Source organism: Artemia sp. Qi Xiang Cuo, chromosome 7 (assembly GCF_049724085.1).
Source record: "Artemia sp. Qi Xiang Cuo chromosome 7, ASM4972408v1, whole genome shotgun sequence".
NCBI classification, from domain to species: Eukaryota; Metazoa; Arthropoda; class Branchiopoda; order Anostraca; family Artemiidae; genus Artemia; species Artemia sp. Qi Xiang Cuo.
The window spans coordinates 11,506,116-11,526,591 of NC_142800.1; the positions used below are offsets into that span (position 1 = coordinate 11,506,116).

General features: G+C 36.9%; 1 protein-coding gene across 1 annotated transcript in view; it reads left to right on the plus strand.

The window, feature by feature from the left end:
- The window catches only part of LOC148949939 (uncharacterized), a 49,592-nt gene extending 30,135 nt beyond the window's left edge, over positions 1–19,457 (plus strand). The window contains exon 8 of the mRNA XM_089091745.1: positions 13,378–19,457. Coding sequence (XP_088947871.1) covers positions 13,378–19,322 — 5,945 coding nt within the window. The 3' untranslated portion in view covers positions 19,323–19,457. The remainder of the gene's footprint in view (positions 1–13,377) is intronic.
- The last annotated feature ends 1,019 nt before the right edge of the window (positions 19,458–20,476 follow it).

The following is a 20,476-nucleotide window of genomic DNA, read 5'->3' on the forward strand; positions in this document are numbered from 1 at the left end:
AGATGCATTCGTGGCTCCAACGCCTTAGTTAATCTCGTCAGGTTGTACGATGATATTCTATCCTGGTTAGAGAAGGGCAAACCCTACGTGATCTTGTCATTACCGATTATTGAAAAGCATTTGATTTTATTAGACGCTTGTTGCTCTAAAAATTTTAATGAAATGGGTGTAAAAACCGACGTCTTGCTTATAGTTGCTGACTTCCTGTCTCGCCGTGAACAGGGTGTCTTCGCCTTGAACTGTTGTCATAAACTACATCTTTTGGTCCTTCAAGAGTACAAATTTTTGAACGATTTATCCTTCCCTTTGAAATGTGTACTTGAAGGAGACTTTGCTGAACCGAAATTTGACCCTAACATTACGAGTATGTTTCGCATCGTTTATATTCCGAATGTTTCTAATGAAATGAAGTGCAAGGAAATGAGGTTCAACCCCTTATAAACTGATTTCCAAGAGTCAGTACCCCGTTCCAGCCTGTGAACAATAAAAAGATACTGGGTATATCTTTCTCAACTGATTGCATATTCAACGGCCATGTGAATGAGCTATTCCGCAAAGGCTACGTCACTCTGCCATCGCTTGTTACAATGAAAAAGTTTGTTTTCTAGATGAAGTCACTGAAACTGGCCTACATGACTTACGTTCTGCCTTGAGGTGATTTTTTAAAGTGTCGAATCCCCTTGATCCTATCAGAGTTACGCCTATTTTTCTCGTTGTTACTGTGAATTTGAGTTTTTTGTATACATTTTTCAGACTTATTTGCTCCTTAGGTCAAATCAACGGTATGACTTTAATTCCAGCGTGTCGACTTCGGCAAACCCAAATACCCAATATAGCGCAAAACTACCCAGTCCAACACATCCCTGGCATTGGCAATGTTCAAATTATCCCGGCCGCAGCTCTTCAACAAGTTGGGGTTCAGGAAATGATGCCCATTCATGCACAAGTGTTTGATAAAGTCATTTTCGTGGGTCATTCTCTATTACCTATCAAGTCATATACAAAAAAAAGAAAAAAATCGCATGCTGGCCAATAGTCTGCATAACGGAGGAACCGATATCCGGATTCTCTGCCTTCGGCTGGGAGTGTAATGTGTGGGTTGGGGGCAAATTATCCCTCGCTTCCCGTGTTTTCCCAAAGATATCTCCAAATACAAATTGGGTTTCTCCAATAAACAAAGAATTTGCATTGAATGCTATCGAACTGATCCATCTACATGCGTAACTTAGTGTAATACAATTTTTTACTCTACAAGCGCAATTTTATTCAAAAGAAATAAATTACAAATGTTTTGGTTTAAACAATTCTAACGAAAAAGCTCACTTGAAGCCGCACCCCCCCCCCCTCCCCCGACTGGTATTTTTATAGTCCGCCTAATGAGTTAGCTGGGCTTTTTGTTTTTTTTACCTTTGGCTTATTTATTTACAAAAATAAATAGTTTTCTTATAAATAATTCTGTGGATTTACATATACTTACTAATTACCGACACTTACATTTTGTTAATTAAAAAATTTAATTTTTTATTATTTTTTTTATTAATTGTTCTGTATAGGTTATTGAGACACTTACAATTCCGTGTTTCTTTACAAGTCTTCTGGTCAATCCTCATACTTTCAGTTCTTCTGTTTATTTGGACCTCCGTTTACTTCATTCTTTCAGGAATTAGATTTGACGAGTTTTTTTTTTTTTTTAAGTTTGTCCTGTTCGGGGTCCAGGCGTCTAGTTGAGCTCCGGGCTAAGTCAAGATATTAAGGCCATATAAATACGTGCATGTAAAATTATGATGGGACGAAAATATACTTCCTACGATAAAGCCCTTAAATTACTGTCACTCTACTACCGCCGCCAAAGTCTTATAATCAAATTTGGACAATTGATTCTAAGAATCTCCAAACACAGATGTAAACTCCGCCTCCCCCCCCCCGTCCTTCTGAACACACTCACCAGAAGACACAACAAGTTGGAACCAGTTTACTGTCGCACAACGCGGTATCAGCATTCTTTTGTTCCCGTTTTCACGGGTCTTCTTAACAGCAAAAGTAATTGAAGTTTGTGCTTGTGCAATTTTTATGTACCTTGTAAACAGCTCAATTTTAGTGCTTCTTAGTGCTGTGTCAATAAATATGTCTTTGTCTAACCCTCAATATGATCAGCCTTAAGATAAAAAACAAAATTAATTTTCTAAAAAATAAAAACACGACCAAGGAGCCCCAATTGACGTGACAGTCTTTGTAATGTGCAAACGATGGTCGACTTACACTCTGACTCATCAAAATAATAGGAATGTCCAACCCTCAATATAATCAATCCTATACTAACAAAAATTATTTAGTTCTTTGCATAGAGAAAATCAAACGTTGGATTTATGGGATGAAAAACGCTCACCGCGTTTATATTAAAGTTTAAAAGTCAACACCTCTCTCTTTACGGGCCGTTTAGTTAAAATAATACGTTTTTTTTAAGTCCTAAAAAAATCTGAAGCGTAAAGAGCAAGGTATTGAGGGAGATAACCCCATCACTACGGAATAATTTCCGTTTGTTTTGAGTGTTAATGTTGCTCCTTGCTTTCAGTTGAGAAACTTTTTTTTTCAATTAATCATAATCATTTATTCAGATCCACTCAACAACCTCTACAACCCACAGTTTACAGAGTTGGTAATATCGGTGACGTCAATTCACGGATCTTAGGAACGGGGGGAGGGGAGATTTTAATTTTTAAAATTTAGGGGGTAGGGGATAAAGAAAATAATATTTTTTGTTCATCCTACGGGCTTAAATTTTGACTGAAAAATAAAAACTAATTTGCGTGATTCTTACTGACCCAAAATCTGATGAAGAACATTGGGTAATAAGGGCGTGGTTCTTCTTCCTTTTCTGACGACGCTTAAAGAACAAAGAGATTGCTTTACCAAAATACGTCGCAAAAGTAAACCAATGTCAATATAAACCCTTTAACACGGAAGTATAGGACTATAGTATTTGTTTTTATCTTTGGTCCAATTGCTGTTAACGAAATGTTGTAACTTCAAGGTTTTTTTATTTTATAAGTCTAGGAATACGCAATTTTTAGAGTCTTTTATGATAATATTGACCTGTAAGGTAGCAAAGGAAATGTAAAACCTTTTGTAATAGGTGGAGAACAAAGAAGTTGCTCAGAAACGGATTCGACCCATTGACTGAGTATGCTGAGTCTAAGAGCTTAAACTCTAAATTTTAGTTAAACTTTAGTTCCTCCCTCTGAATGGACAAGGGATCCAAAGTAGACGAATTCTTCAACTTAATGAGTGCTATTGTCGTTCGTTGGATATCTGCCAATTCTCCAAGAATTGGCAGACATCAGTTTAGTCTTTGTTAGATCAAGGCCTAGTCCGACCATTGCAGAGTGGTAGGGAACTTTGTTTAGCACTATTTGAGCTTTCAGCGGATCATCCTCTGCGAGGGTAATATCTAGAGCGTAGCCCACGTCAATAAGCTGTACATCCTTTCCAGCCGTCATTCCTTCGTGTCTGCTCGCAATTTTTCATTATCGAATCAATTACGCAATTCCATTAAGGATGGGGGATAGGACATCGCCTTGCTTTACCCCTGAACCCACAGCAAAGTTATCAGATTTCTTACCCTCAGTTGCGTGCCCTCTTAGTACGCTTACAAAAGCTCTACGAAATGCAAGGGCATTCCATCCTCTTCTTGGATATGCCAGACAGCTTCTCGCTTGATTGAATCAAAGGCTGCTGTGAAATCGACGAAGATAAGGATCAGCGACAACCTGTATCTATGACACTGCTGAAAAAGCACTTTAAGGACAAAAATTTGTTCGGTACAAGAGTCCCAGACTCGAAGGTCAGCTTGTTCTTCTCGGGCCTGTTTTAACCTATTCAGGGGAAAAATGGAAAACAACATCGCCGTAATATCAGCAAGAGCGATTCCACTCGTCACCTTTCTTGAATAGAGGAAGAAGGACTGAAACATTTCCATCATTCGGGAAACTGTTTTTGGTCCAAATTTCGCTTAACAGCGGTTTGGGTTGAGCTGCGACCGTTTAATTGCCACCTTTGTATACTTCTAGAGATAGATAATCTTTACCAAGAGACTTATGGTTTTTAAGTGACCGAATTGCTTTTCTTATTTCATCAATATCAGGAGGTTCAAGACATGCTTCATAAGGTGCTTGGAGAACCCCTAGAGGAAGACTTGGGGTTATATGCCCGTCCTTCAGGTGGATACTCTCAGAGATCTGTTGCTTCCTCCTATATCGTGCTTTAGCAATAGAAAGACGCTCTTAGGAAAAAGCTGAAAATCAGCTCAAAGGAATTATCATTTGAGCTATTTTTACCACTGCCAGAGTAACCTGTGGTGTCTCCTGCTTTGATTGATAAGCTTGTCGACAGAAGGGACGTACAATTTCACAGTCAAACCGCAAATTCTTAACAGCTCTTGGTGATGATTTGTTCTCTGGGAGAATTCGCTAATGGGTCCTTTGTCTTTGTGACGGTCAGCCGACGCTGGAGCTCGCAAACTGATTTTAAGGTACCCTATCAGCTTCAAATAATGGTTTTACTTTTTCTTCAGTTGGTTCTTCTAGACATTTGAAACGAATGGGTTTAGGAGGAAGATAGGACGTTTTGTAAATATTCTGTGTTGAAAATTTATACCACATATAAATATGGAGTTTTCGTCCCTCAAGCCACCCCCCCCCCCCCGTTCTCCCCAAAGCTATATAGTGTTAATATTTGCACTTCACTGGAAACTGGATGAAACACCTATTTAGCCAATTGAGTTTCTATATATTTGAAAGGGTTAGATTTGAAAGAGAAACCGTCCATGGAATATGTTGCGTATTAGACTAATAACAGCAAATTCAACGCTATAAACATGCTGATATGAAAAAATAACTCCAGGAAGGTGTAACTGTATTTGATTCTTAGCGTTATACAGCAAAAAGACAAACCATAAGAAAACATGTTTTGTTCCGGATACAGCGCAAATGACACTTTAGATTTTTTTCACTCCCAGACAAGAGCTTATTTTCATTCCCAGTAATGGGTTAAATTGCATGGTGATGCAGAATATAATCGCGGGAGGATCCTTTATAGAAGGACAACTACAACAAGACATAACACTCGGATCCATGGACAGAGATATCGATAAAGAGCTGCCATAAACCCAATAAAGTACTTGAAAGACTGCGAGCCTTCTGGTCAACTCTATTCCTACTGAAAAAGTGGTACCCTTTCAAGACAATTATAACCTTAGGAACGACACATCATTTTCACGAGATTTTGACTAATGGGTAATTCTTCTGGGCTTGGTATGTTTTGACGGGCGTTTTGGGGCTGGAAAACCTCTTCCTAGCTAATTTATCTATTAAGGGCTGCCTCCTCATAGTAGCATAATATTTGTAGGCATGAATTTATAATGAGTCGGAGGTAATAGGCTTGAGATTGTCTGGGCAGGATTTTGACTCTTGTTGATGGAAGAGCATCGCCAAATGCTGAAAACCATGTTGTGACCAAGATGGGCCCAGGATTGCACAAAGCCCCCATTCATGGAGGTCCCAGGGACTTCTTGCTGTCCGGTTCTAAGCTGGCTTAATCACTTCGATGTAAACGTGAGAAGATATGTAATCCCCGTCCTGCACTGGCATCCGGGATCATTGCTTTTCCTGAGGCAAAAATTATTTCAGTGATTTAAAGAACATGAAAATTGGAACTTGGAATGTTACGACGTTAAAAAATGACTATCATATCGACATTTTGATTGACGAATTTAGACGATTCGAACTGGACTTATTAGGAGTTTCAGAAACTCATATCCCAGGAGTAGGAAGTATGAAATTAGGTGATATAGAATTTGTTTACTCAGGCAGGATGGATGGGAAGGTAGGGATTTAGGCTTGGAAGGTATTAATAATAGAATACTAATTGCTCATTTTATGACTAAAAAGTTCAGAATATCAGTTATAGTAGTATCTGCCCCTGCAGAACCGACTGACGGAGATACGAGTGAATCAGATGAATTTTGCTTACAGTTACAGAAGCAAATAGACTGGGTTCCAGGTAGAAATATGATGTTTTTACTGGGAGATTTTAACGCCCAGGTTGGTAGAAATAGGGATAGTTGGTATCCCAGCTTAGGTAAATTTGGTGTAGGAAAAGAAAACAGTAATGAATACAGACTTTTGCAATTTTGTAGGTATAACAATCTAGTTATAAACAATTCGGTGTTTGGTCATAAAATGGCTCATAAGTTAACATGGTATTTACGTGATGGTATGACAGCAAACCTTATTGATTATCTTATTGTAAACCGAAGGCTAGCAGTATCAATATAAGATACTAAGGTAGGCTATATAGGAGTGCCGTTATTGATGTTAAGAGTAAAGATCACCATCTAGTAGTGTCAAGGGTTAATTTAAAGTTGAACTATCAGAAGGGTAACTACCTTCCGGGAAGTTATGATGTTAGTAGATTCCAGGATAAGAATTTGAGAGAAACTTTCCAGGAACAGTTGAATACTGAACTTGCGAGTTTAACATTTGATAATGTGAAAGATGGTTGAAATAATTTTAGAAAAATATTTTGTGAAGTTGCTGAAGGTATCTTAGGGAAGAAAGCTAGAACTGCAGCAAAGAATATTAGTGAAAAAGCTTTATGTTTGATAGAAAGGAGAAAGGACTTGTACAAGAATTACCTTAGTGATAGATCATATGAAAACAAAAGGAATGTAAAGAAAGTGGAAAAAACATTAAAATATGAACTAAGGAGGTGTGAAATAGAGGCCATGGATAAAATTGCCGAGGATCTGGAAGATGCAGCTTAATATTGTACTGGCATGTTAATGAACCGAGATGGAGTAGTCAATCCAGACTTGCCTCACTTAAAGATAGGAACGGGGCCACAATTATTGATAATGAAAGAGGTAAAGAGAGATGGGCAGAACATTTTGAGAATGTGCTACATGGAAAGGTATATAGAGTTACAGGACAAGATATACATGAAAATGAAAAAGTTTGTGATACCTTGGATGTGAAGGAAAATTTATTTTCCTTCGGCATAATAGTAAAATAGAGTACTGGCATGTTAACAAATTGAGAGGGAGTAGTCAATGCGGACTTGGCCCAGTTAAAGATAGGAATGGGGCCGCAATTAGTGATAAGGAAAAAACTAAAGAGAGATAAGCCGAATTTTGAGATATTTGCTTAACCGAGATAGAGTTGAAGGAAGAGATATAGAGGAAAATGAAAATGATACCTTAGATGTGAAGGAAGATTTGTTTTGTGAGGAGGAATTAGCGACAGTACTAAAAGGACTGAAAAATAATAAGGCTCCAGATGCTGGTAGGGTGGTAAATGAGTTTCTTAAAGTTACTGAAGATTGTGAATATGATTTTTGAAAAAGGGGAAGTACCAAATGATTTTAGGAAAACCTTAATTAAGCCACTCTTTAAGAAAGGTGATAAAAGTGAGTGTGGTAATTATCGAGGGATTAGTCTGGTCTCTGTAGGTAGTAAATTACTTAGTAATATGATACTTTCTAGGCTGAGTGATGCCGTAGACAAAGTTTTAAGAGAAGATATGAGGATATGTCGGCCTAGTTTTCACTCTTAGGTTAATAATTGAGAAGTGCCTGAATTTTCAAACACCTTTGGTCCTCAGTTCTATAGATTATGAGCAAGCGTTTGATTCTGTTGATAGAAGGGCTTTAGTAAAGGTTTTATCTTTGTATGGTATACCAGACAAATACATTAAAGTTATTAGTGCTGTGTACGAAAATAACACTGCTGCGGTTAAGGTAGGAAATGAGGTAAGCAGCTGGTTTTGTATTGAATCAGGAGTTAAGCAGGGTTGTGTTCTATCCCCCTTTATATGGATTATTTTGATGTACTTTGCCTTAAGGACCACAGGAAAAGCAATAGGAGACCACGGAATCAAATGAGGAGGAAAATGTCTCCTGGACTTAGATTATTCTGATAATTTAAGCATCCTAGATGAAAGTTTGAGCAAAAAGAATGAAGTTTTAGAGGTTTTGCGAGTTCAGGGTGCTAGAATAGGTTTGAAAATTAATGTTAAAAAGACGAAGTCACTAAGGATAGGAATAAGTAAAGATGAAAATGTGAAGTTGGGTAATGAAAAGATTGATCAGGTGGACAGCTTCACTTATCTTGGTTGTATTATTAGTAAAGATGGTTGGGGCAGTGAAGATGTCAAAAGTAGAATAGCCAAGGCCCGGGGTGTCTTTTAACAGTTAAAAAAAGTTTGGAAAAATACGAAGATAAGTCTACAAACCAAGATTAGAATATTAGAAGCTATAGTGATGACAGTGGTCAAATATGGCTCTGAAGCATGGGCGCTCCGAAAAGCGGATGAAGATTTTTCCAGAGAAATTGCTTAAGAATTGTTCTGGGTACACCGCTGACTCACTGTATTTCAAACAGTAGGCTATACGAAAAATGTGGTTCAATACCGCTCTCTAGGGCTATAATGAAAGAAAGGTTGAGGTGGCTAGGGCACGTTGTGCGGATGAAGGATGACAGATTGCCGAAGATTGTTCTTTTCGGCCGACTTTCTAGGGCTAAACGGAAAGCAGGTCGTCCTCGTCTGGGGTGGGAGGACGTCATAAAGAAAGATTTAAAGGAAATGGAAACTTCATGGGCAGTTGTAAAAAGGGAGGCTTTGAATAGATTGGGGTTGAGAAGGAGCGTGCATAGCTCTGTTGGCCTCAGACGGGTTGGTGCTGCGGTGAGTTTTTAGTAGTAGTAGTAGTAGTAGTATTTCATCACGCCTTTAATAATTCCACGGCTCAAATCGGGCTTACAGCTTTGATTTGATATTTACTTACTCCGTAAAATTTTAATGAAAAGAACAAGACTAGAATCGTATCACCTAGTTTAAGGAGGCCACACCTCTATCGTTTTTTTTCTCGATTTGTTGAATTGGAATTTCATCTTTTTTTGGTTCTTCCAAATATTGTAAATTTATGCATAATGTTACGGATCAATTTAAAGGAAAATAAAACATGAAAAAAAACTTGTCCCTAGGAAGACTTAAGTGTCTGCAGTTTTGTTCCCACACAATTTTAATAATGATGTCTCTGCTGATGATTTTTTCTTAATGTACTGAATGTTCTTGAATACACTTCAAGTTCACTTTTTTTTATTTCAGTGACAAGACGACTGAGCAGGAAATGCTTTTGTAGACCATCCAGAGATGACCTGATAGATTTAGCATACATATTGAATTACAAGCAGTCAAAGTTCATATTCAACAACCTTTTCTGAATCAATTAGCTTTCAAAGTAACGATCAAACGGGACAAAGAGGAATACTATTGAATATTGCTGCTTTGTTTCTTTTAGTACAAATGAGAAACAATTTTTTTTTGATTTATTGATTTAAAAAAAAAAAACTTGAAAAAAGTTACCCCAAGAAAAAAAGAGCGAAGTTACCTAGAAGACGAGGAAATAAGTTACACACTAAGTCAAACTCAAAACTATTTGAGACAACTATGCATAAATTAAACGAGCTATCAATTCAAAATTGAAACGAACAGAGATTGCCACAAATAAGAGCGGAGCTACTACCCTCTCAAACTCCTAATAGTCCAGTAAGAATACGGTTGTGACCCGACAATGGGGAACAGAAATATTTTTGGCACCAAAATGCTCAGAAAAATTCGCTCAATAAAATATCGAAAATTGGGCGTCCAGCAATGCCCCTTTTCTTCGGGGAAAAGAGGGGGAAATCTTGAATTTAAATATCTGTAATATTTTCCGGAGTAAAACGTTGTTTACTTATTATTCAACTCCGGGGAATCGGGAAATGGCATCAGAATTGGAAAACTACGTCGCTTAGTATCCCATTTCCACCCAAGTAAGGTCAGATGGAGATGAAAAGTCAGAATTTTAATTTGTGCCGTATTTGGTGGATTGAAAGGTCATTTCCTATTAATTTAAGTCTGAGGAGACCGAAAACGACATCAAATCAAAATCTCCTTTATTTAAAACGATTACACGGTCGGCCCGATTCTTGGCTTTTTTGTTGTTTTTTTTCGTTGAGACAATAGTAAATATTTCAAAAAGTCTACAGAAATAAAATGCAATTTTCACAATGCTTATATTGTCGACAAATTTAAAAGACAAAAAATATATAAATAATATGCAAATTATTATAAAATAATATTATATTATAATATTATATATATTATATTATAATATTATATTATAAAATAATATGCAATATTATATAAAAATATATAATAATATGCATCTATATATAAAATTATGCATCTAAGTTATATAAGTGCATCCAGGCATAAAATTTTTTCCATTTCTTGCATGGATTGTAAATACTGGATGTATTTTTGGTATCGGCTCATTAACAGACCTTTGCAACCTTTGTCTACAAGGGGAAAAATCCGGAGGAAATATATCACGGAGGTTGGGATTTTTCAAAATACCCTTTCCCAACTTGAGACTAAGTTGTTGCCTTTTTTTTCAAGGGTAACAAGTTTAAATTTTTGGAGGAGCGATATATCGGAGAATTTAGGAGATGTAGACGCCACAACCAGGGCACGGTCACTGAACTCGCTCCAATGTCTCAAACTGGCCATAAATAAGGGAGAAATGCCATACTTGACAATATTCTAAGATAGGTCTAGTTAAAGAAAGATAGAACCTCAGAAGATGCTCGACAGGAACACCATAACGAGATAGCAATTTCATAGCAGAGATGTTCATATTTCCACGTTTGACTCCGCTTCCTACTTCTTTGTCTCGCTTCATATCTGATGAAATATGGACGCCTAGCAGTTTAATTACGGTCACCATCTGCCGTCGGTGTAGCAGAAGATAATAGGTTGGTTTGGTCCTTAAGAAAGAAATTGAAAGTACAACCGATTTGTCCATATTCACTACCATGTTGCTACTGGCAGCATGGTTCTTAATGTCTTCGATGATACTATATGCGTTGCTTGGGGAGTCCTTGTGGCAAATTTCAGTTAATGACGGATCATCGACCCGTGCTTCCATCTTTCTGGATAGGACTCTGTCAGCTCGTTGACCATGACAAGAAACAAAAGAAGGCCAAGAATTGTTCCTTTTGGCACTCCAGAGTAGATTTGAACCTCGGTTGAGTAGGTGCTCTTATACTTAGTGTTTTGCTTTCGATCCGAGAGAAAGCTGGCAATGATTCGAACTAAGGCAGGGGTGATACTATACCCTTTAAGTGATTGTTTGATAATTTCGCTCTGGTTGATCAGGTCGAAAGCTTTTTTCAGATCTATTGTTATGAGGTTTATCCAGTAGCCGGGGGTTGTCTAGTTTCTCGAGGATTTTGTCTAGGATGCTTACCAAATAGTGAACTGTTGAGGTCTTGGGAAGACTACCAAAATACTTTGGGTCCACCATGCTGAGGATTTTTTTTCTGTAGCCAGGATGAGAGAAATTGCTCGTAGACTTTGCTAAATACCGGTGTAAGAGTGGTCGGCCAAACTCCAGTGAAGTCACTAGGTGCGTTCCTTTAGGTATCGGTATAACATGTATCCTTTCTTCCATAAAGACGGGAAGCTACCAGAAATGGTGATGTGGTTGAATAAATTTGAAAGTGGTTGACTGAGTTCATCTGGGAATGCTTTTATGATTTGGATTGGGATATCAATTGGTGTGATGCTTGTTCGTTTTAGCATTCCAAGTTTTTTGGTCACCATTCTGGCTGTTTTTGTTGGGAAATCCTGATAGTCTGGAGTTGGATGTGGTATCTCATCTGGGCACAAGGCATGTAGGATTTGTACAATACTAGCCAGGTGGGCGTTAAGTTGGTTGGCCAAATCGGTATCTGTATCATCCAAGTTGAAATCGACACACTTAGTTTCTTTTCCTACGAGGTTTTTAACTTCTTTATACCACTGTTGGGGTTTGGATTGGGACATATAATTTACTTTACCTTAATAGTAGTCTTTTGCCGCCTGGCGTGTCAGTTTGCGAATTCTGTTCTTCAAAAGAATAGCTTGTTGCCGTTTCCCTTCTTTGAACAGTCTTCGTTTCTCAGCTATCAGCTTTTTAACATCCTTCGGAATGTGCGGAGAAGGACTTGATTTTTCTCTCGGGGAAGTAACTGCGAAGTTTTTCTAGTAGAGTGTTTTGAAGAATTTCTGCTTTTGTATTGGCAGTGCTGGCATTCGATACATCTCTCCTACTTTCTCGAGTTATCCAGTTCCCAAATTCGAACAAACCGGTACCAGTGATTGGTTGGTCGGTTGTCTCTTTCGTCGTGTACGTTATTTACACGCTGTTTAACGGATTTAGCTCAAGTGAGAAATGGTAACTGCCATAATTGAAAAATTCCTTCACTTAGTACCCCATTTCCACCTAAGCAAGTTCAGAAGGGAAAAATACCATTTCTGGTATTATGGATGCTAATTGATGTGATGTGATCTGATGTGAGATACTAAGGCATTGTCTTAAGCGTTCCTCTACAAATAAGATACATAGGTTATTGTTTCTACAGTTCTTTTGGCGGCACATCTGTCAGAGATCTAGTCTAATTACTGGTTATCTCACATCAGTAACTCACTGAGGATGATAATTTTTCTTATATTCCAGAAAAATTTGGTGAAAATGAACTGAAAAGTTTTGAAGTTTAGTTTTCTGCTGCACTGCATGTTTTTAGATGTTACAAGAAAAAAACAAAAATATGACTTTTTCTGATGACTTGCTGTCTCTGGAACATTGTTACTAAGATAAATTAAAGCAGTACTTCAATTATGCAGGCTAAAAGAAAATTTGTTTTAAAATTCAGTTTTCGTGCCCTCAATCACTATTGAATTGCATTTGGATATATTTAATAAAATTGTTAAGAATTCTAGCCAGAAACTTGGCTATTTGGGTAGTTTAGGATATGTCTGAGAACATGAAAATTGTTTATAGGCTATATTGGGTTTCAGTTCTTTTGTTTGCTGAAGCTTGATTTCGAGATATTTACAGCAATAATGACCAAAAAAAATGTAATTTCTGATTATAGAACTAATATTGAAATTCTATCAATCTTATTAAAATTTAAAATACAGTGAAAGCTAGTTCTATTTTATAGGTAAGTAATATTAAAATTGGTTTGCTAATAATTTTTTGCAAAATGTCCAAAATCTCTAAATCATTGATTATGGTTTTAAGAACGGCTCTTTTGGGTGAAAAGTCAAGGTTCCTTTTTCGTCAAATTTCATAATTTTTTTTTTTTTTTGCCTATGAAGTACTCATTAACAGTTGCATGTGTCTGTTAAAGATAACATATCATATTTTTTGTATAATCTTTATGCTTAGATGCTATATCTTTCCCCTTCTAAATTTGTTGCATGAGGCTGTATTAATTTCTTTCCTTTTTTATAGAAAACGCTGAGACTGATATTGAAATTGCTAAAGTCAACGAAGAAATCAGAATCGACAAGGAAGCAGGGATTTCTGGCAAAGTTTTAAGCGCAGATTTACAAAGTCCTCGGAAGAAATACAATAATAAAGATAAGACGGGACGTGTCCCACCTGTCCTATCTGGGGATAGTTTCTCACTTTCTATCCCCATTTTTCTTGAACCGTTCAAGCATGGATTCAAAAGAGAATTAGTACATCGCAGTGTTGGTAGCGCTTCAGATGTATATTACTTTCCACCTGAAGGAAAAAAGTTACGGTCTTTAAACGAAGTTGCGGTTTTCTTGTGCAAAAATGTTTATCCATTAACTGTAGGAAATTTTACGTTCCAAAAGGTGTTAATTTCAGGAGATCCAGAGTTTGAAATTGCGCGTGACTCTTCTCTAAAACAGACAAGTCATGATTTTTCAGCAATTCCTGCTTTTAGAAGTAAAGCTGGAAATAGGACGCGCACTGATACAAGGGAAACTACTATCGAAAAATCAGCTGTCGCAGATACTCCTACAGTACATTCTCAGACCAAGAAGGACGTTGATGTTACATGTACTTACTACCCAACCACTCCCGAATCTAAAACAACAATTTCGTCAGTTAAAGAAAAACTTGGAAGAAGATCATCCCGCCTTGTTGTTGATAAAATCAGCAGGGATCGAGTTGACAAGTCACTTAGTAACCTAATAGGGATTACTAAGACTTATGTCAGAAGAAGGACAGGATGTGCAGATTCGAATGCCCCCATGACTAGGAACGAGAGTTCCTCCGAAGAAGAAATTTCTGTGCGACCTCGCAAACTCAGAATATTGGGATCTTCTAGCTCTAACCCTACAAGTATTGACAAAGAAGAAGGACCTTCAATGGAAGGTAGTGTGATTAAAGTAAATACTTTGAAAAATGTATCACCTTGTGGCAAAAGAAATAATACTAGTATCACTGTTGGTGACAATACTTGTTCATCCATAAGTGTGAATGATACTGATCTTGTAGATCAGCTTACGTTGACGAGCAACACCTCTGAAGTAAATATCATAGACACTACTCGAGAAAAATCTAAAGAGAGAAGTGTTTCTTTAGATGACTCTGCATCTTCGGATGTAAATGTTGTAGTTTTAACAGAACAAACGAGCGATGATCTGTCTTCAACCTTGCCAACTAAACATATATATACGGAAGTTTCAGAGTCTATGCCTATTACAAATAAAGCCGTTAAGACAAACAGTAATCTCGAAGATTCATCGATTTTGAAGCAGCGCAGTACTATATCTGTTCGTAAGCCAAGCTTTCTTTTTCCAGTCTCTTTTCCAGAATCTGACTTTGAACAGCGTTCTCCTGCAATTTCTAATGTCTCAAAACCATTGCAGTCAAAATTATCAGTTCCCCCTTGTACTGCTTTTTGTCCAAACGCAAAATGGGAAATTCCAACGTTGTCTTGTTCAAGCTGTTTCTGCCTTTATCACGCTGTATGCTTGGGATATTCCAAAGACGTAACAAAGCAATTTATCTGTCCGTCTTGTCAAATCCTGTCTGGAACATCCAGAACCGGTTTATCTAAGGATGTTTCAGATTTTCTTAATAATGGAGACTCATCAAACATTTCTGACAAAAAAAGTGATGTAGTGCGGCATGAATATGACGGTTCAAAAATCTCTTTTGCTAAAGCAGTGCATCCTAAACCAGATTTAGTGGCATCGCAAAGGACAGCCAAAGTACTGCAAACTGTTAAACTCAATAGAGAATTGAAAAGTCATATAGAATTGTCTCATATCGAGAAAATGTATCCAAAGAAGACGCCAACTATTGAGACAGATACTGAAGATAGATTAGATAGTTCAGTTTGTAGCAATGAAGTCGCTGAACGTAAAGGAGCTAAAGTCAAACTGTATTATTTGCCCTTGCCCTACAAGACGCGTCCAAATATCTCTGTGCCGCCGATTCTTAGTAACTCAAGACCATTTGGAAAGACATCAGTAATGGAAACAGGTGACCAGTCTAATAAGGATATTGGCAAAGAATGCAGCACTAGGTCTTCTCAAAAAATAATACGTGGCACTAAACCTCTTTTAAGAAAAGTATATGTACATAGAAACCGAGCCCCATCATCAAAAGAAAGCGATGAAATTCTTATATTGGGAAAAACTGGTCCAACAACGGAAAAAATCAACTATACTGACGAAGTCATTGAAGAAAGGACTGTCATTAAAAGTTCTGGAAAAACAACAATGACAGGTCGCGATCTGGGAACAGCTATGGTTATAAAAAGATCTCGTAAAGATTTATTAGAAAGCCGTAATGCCCCAGCAATGGAAAATTCGAAAATATCGGAAAGATCGAAATTTTATGGAAATTTGGAAAATATCTCTACAGAAGAAGCAACAAAGGTAAGAAATGTTCTGCCTCTTTCAGAAATGCAGACAATCCAAAAACACGACAACTTTAGTAGGAAAGTGGTAACACAAATCCCGTCTCAAGATACAAAAAAAAAATTAAAAACCCTTGAGGGATCAAGCACTAGTGAGATTATAGTTGTAGACGGAGGTAATTCATTTACGCAACAAAAAGGTCAAGAAAATGACGAAGTGGATCCGTTAGACTTTTCTAAAGAAAATGAGAAAGTAGATCCATTAGAGGTATGTGACAATGTTTTAGATCATGAAAGTCAGTTTTGCAAAGAAATTAGTGGATCAGTATTATTAGATACAAATCCTAAGGTTCCAGCTCTCGGCAGAACCACGGAGCCAATTGTGGAAATTCATAGTGCAGACAAAGTAGACGAGCTCGGCTCTACAGCTCAGCAAGTTTTGCCTAAGTCTTTCCACCCATCTTCCCAGCCAGCTACGGGTACTAAGAACAAAAAACTTGATTCAATGCATCAAGCTTTTAGGACAAGTACTTCACAGTCAGCTGAAGATGCGTCACTACTAAAAAATGCGAATCCCTTTTTTGTGGAAATTCCTATTGAAGATAAGGCTTCAAGATACTTGATTAGTTCAGGAACTAAGTTACTTCTTGAGAAACATAAAGTTCAATTCAGTAGTGATCCTGGACTTTCAAAATATCAAAAAGATGGTTCGGAAGTAGAGGCATTGGATCATTCTTTTCATGAGAAAGGTACTATGAATAATTTTCAAAGTTCTAGTTTGACGGTAGATTCACAACAAAAGGGACAAGGAGTGAGAACTGATCTACGGCCCAAGTCAGATGTATTGGATGATAATCATAAAATAGTAAATGATACTTCTGGATTTTTAGATATTATCGATGCTGATGAAGTACTACAAGCAAAATTTTCAGAAAGTCAGTATTGTGGTCTAGAGAAACTAAGTGCTGTAATGGAGCGACTTCAGTCAGGAAAGAGAACTACCTCCTCGCAATCATTAATAAAGTCAGTGGATGCATGTGTGCAAACAGGCACTGATGAAGTGGAGCTTCCTGTAAGCACTGTCCCAGCAATGTCAATTGTGACCCAAATTTCTGGAAGTCAGACTATTGAACACATTCTGGATAGTCAGAACCGCTTGCGTCGCTTTATTGTTGTAAGTAATGCTTCGTTTACCCCAGAACGGCCTTGTGCGTTTACACCTTTTCCTGAATTTGCCGAGACAATTCCTGAATCAGCTCATGTTCCTGAAGTGTCAGTCACATCTATAGCTAGTATTCAACCAACACATAATGCAGAAGTAACACAAACAGAAGCTGCAGCGACTTCGCCCTGGTACACTGATTTTGTCAACTCTTTGAACTGTGCATACAAAAGTTTACTTCGTGTTTTTAGTTTTCTTTCTCCAGTTGACAGAGGACAAGCGGCTCGGACTTGTAAATTTTGGTACAAAGTGGCAAGCGATCCGTCGCTTTGGAAGCATATTGACACAAGTAAACTGAAAATAAGGAATATTCGTAATTTTTTTACCCGTATGAGAAAGCTTGAAATTGAATCGATAGACCTAAGAGGTCTCGAAAGGAAATATCATTGCTATCTTTTAGAGCACTTAAACCTTCCAGATGCGAAGAAGCTGTTAATGTGCCCCTGTGGAGGTGAGGTCATTGAGAATATTTTTCGCTCCTGCCATGACTTGGTACATTTAGATGCTAACAATGTTTCAGCGTCGTCTATCAACCTAAATTATATGAAGAAGCATTATAGGCTAGAAAAGTTAGTATTAAATTTTTCTACTGGTACAGAGGTTTCAAAATTGTCTTTCCTGAAAAAATTGCACAAAATGAAACACCTAAGTTTGCACGGTCTAACGAATATTTATGAAGTGTCGTTTCTTGAGTTTATGCCTTCTTTAGAGTTTCTTAGTCTTGGAAGTCTATCTTCCTTAGATGAAAAGCTCTTCCAAGAATCCTCGCTGAGGAATATTAAACATCTAAAACACTTAAATGTATCAGACGGACCGAATTGGGATGAAAATTTATCAATTTTACATAGCATCAGCTCCCTGGATGAACTTGTTACATTGGAAGTTGTATATTTTAGAGTTCAATGTAGTCTGCGTCAGATTCTTAGTCTAGTTCCGAAATTACAAAAATTTCTTTTCGTACCTGTCATTTCTGTCAGCACAATGGCGACTGTATTTGGAGACTTGTTGGAATACCTACCAAAGCTTTGTAATCTGAAACAGTTTTGCCTTATTCTCCCAGAAGAATGCACTCTTTTTGACGGCACACTAGTGATTCCACGAGAAATAATAGACAGATTTATTGGTGTAGTTGATGGTGAAGAATCTGCTGCAAATACTGATGACCAGCTATTAAAAATGCAAGTTATTAACGATGGAAAAGAAGCGTTTCCTAAAGGCAAGAAAAATGGCGACGAAGAGTCTCAGAATGACATCATTGAAATGTCTCAAAGTGAAAAAAGCATAAGGTTGGTTTCTGCAGATGCTAAAGAGCAAATATCAGAAAAAAGTGAAATAAAGTTGCTTCATAGTGAAGGAATGATCGCGTTAAAGAAAAGTAATAAGAAAGCTTTCCAGTTGCATGGAAAGGAAACATCCCAAAGTGAAGAAGAACCTGCTTCGGATTGTAAAAAAAAAAGTGAGCAAACCGGTCAATGCCAGCAAATTGAATTGTCTCGAACTAAAGAGGAGACCACACTAACCTGCAAGATACCTGATGGTCAAGATCATCAAGTGCATCAGAATGAATCGTCTCAAATTGGCAGAGATCCTCCGTTAAGCTATGAAGAAACTGAGGGTGACAGACTACAGGGACAGGATATGTCTGACACTGAAAAAAGATGTAATTTTACTTCCAAAACAATTTTTGGGCATGAGTCTCAAGTACAGGAAACAGAAATGTCCCATACCGATGATGACTCTGTATTGAGTTACAAAGAAAAAGAGGGGCATAACTTACGGATAGTGGAGGTAGATATGCCTCAGGCTGCAGAAAGACGTGTACTAAACTCCAAAAGTAATTTTGACCAAACATTTCCAACAGAAGTACCCCAGCGTGAAAATAACCATCTTGTAACTCAAAAGGACAGTGGTGAGCTAACTTTGAATATGGCTGCATCTTCATTTCAAAAGACTATGGGAATTTGTGAGAATAAAAACAGTGATGTTAGTGAAGAAGATGTTAGTGAAAAGACTAAAGAACTAAGTATCATAACTAAGCAATTAGAAATATGTTCCAGTGATATGGCTAATGTTTCGAGCAGTATAAACGTTGATAAGTGCACAGACAAAATAAGTGTCGCAAACCCAAACCTACTGAGTGGAAGTCTGAACAGAAATCTATCAACAGATAATCTCTGTACTGTAACTGCTGATGAACTGTATAACTACTTCAAAATGATCTTGCCTTCTGTTGAGGTTTGTTTGATAATATCTAATGAAGATATTTTAAGAACTGTTAGTCTGCAAAACATTGATTGGACAAATTGTAGCTTGTTTCGCAAATCAGATTAGAGTTTCATGCAGTCTATGCTTGATCTTTCGATATTGGCCGGTGTGTTTCTGTTTATTTTTACCTACAAACTTTCCATTTTCTATAAGTAAGCCTTTTTGTAAACAGTGAGAATTTGAGTAATAAAAATCGATATTTCAAAAATCAGACTAGTGAGTCTGAAAAAAACGATCTTAGAGGGTCCGGCAAGTTTGAAAACCGAAACCGGGCAACTCGTCTTCGTTTAGTGTGTTTAACGTCATACAAGTTTAGAATAAATCGAAATGTGAGCTTGTAAACACCTTTCTGGGCCATAGTTTAGACTGTAAATCCATTCCAGAAAGTTTCAAATTTTAAAAATTAGATAAAGGGATCAGAGTAATTATGAGTTTGAAAATTGTGTGAAAGAAAAGGAAGAAAAAACTAATTCAGTTATGCCTTGGTTAATTTCAAAAGGTCAACTCTATCTACAAAAAGACAATTATAGAAGGGGATACTTTAAATATTCCTTTCAGGTCCGTGAAAAGGAGTTTTTATGTCTGTGTAAGTGGGAGGGACGATCAGTTTGCCTGTGTCCCTTGCCCTCCCCCCCCCCCTCCGAAATCTAACGATTTATGTCTTTTTTTATTATAATTTTGTCTCGTTCATATAACGCTATTCTCCTCAGCTGAAGATAGTCTTTGAAATGTTTCTTTTTTCTGGGGGAATTGGCCTCACCAATGATATTCTATTCTAACGGGATTGCTTACTTTATTCTATTCGTGTGACAGAAAACAAGGGTCTATCTTGTGATCGTGTGCAGTTTTAATCAAGTGCATAAATATTCATATTCTTTTTCTAATATATTGTATCAAGAAAAAGTTTAAATATATATATATATATATATATATATATATATATATATATATATATATATATATATATATATATATATATATATATATATATATATATATATATATATATATATATATATATATATATATATATATATATATATATATATATATATATATATATATATATATATATATATATATATATATATATATATATATATATATATATATATATATATATATATATATATACTAGTTTCCACGGGAGCGGCAAAAAAAAACCTTCTCTGAAATACTTGGAACTTACATTCGAAAGGTTTAAATTCTTGAGGCTAGGA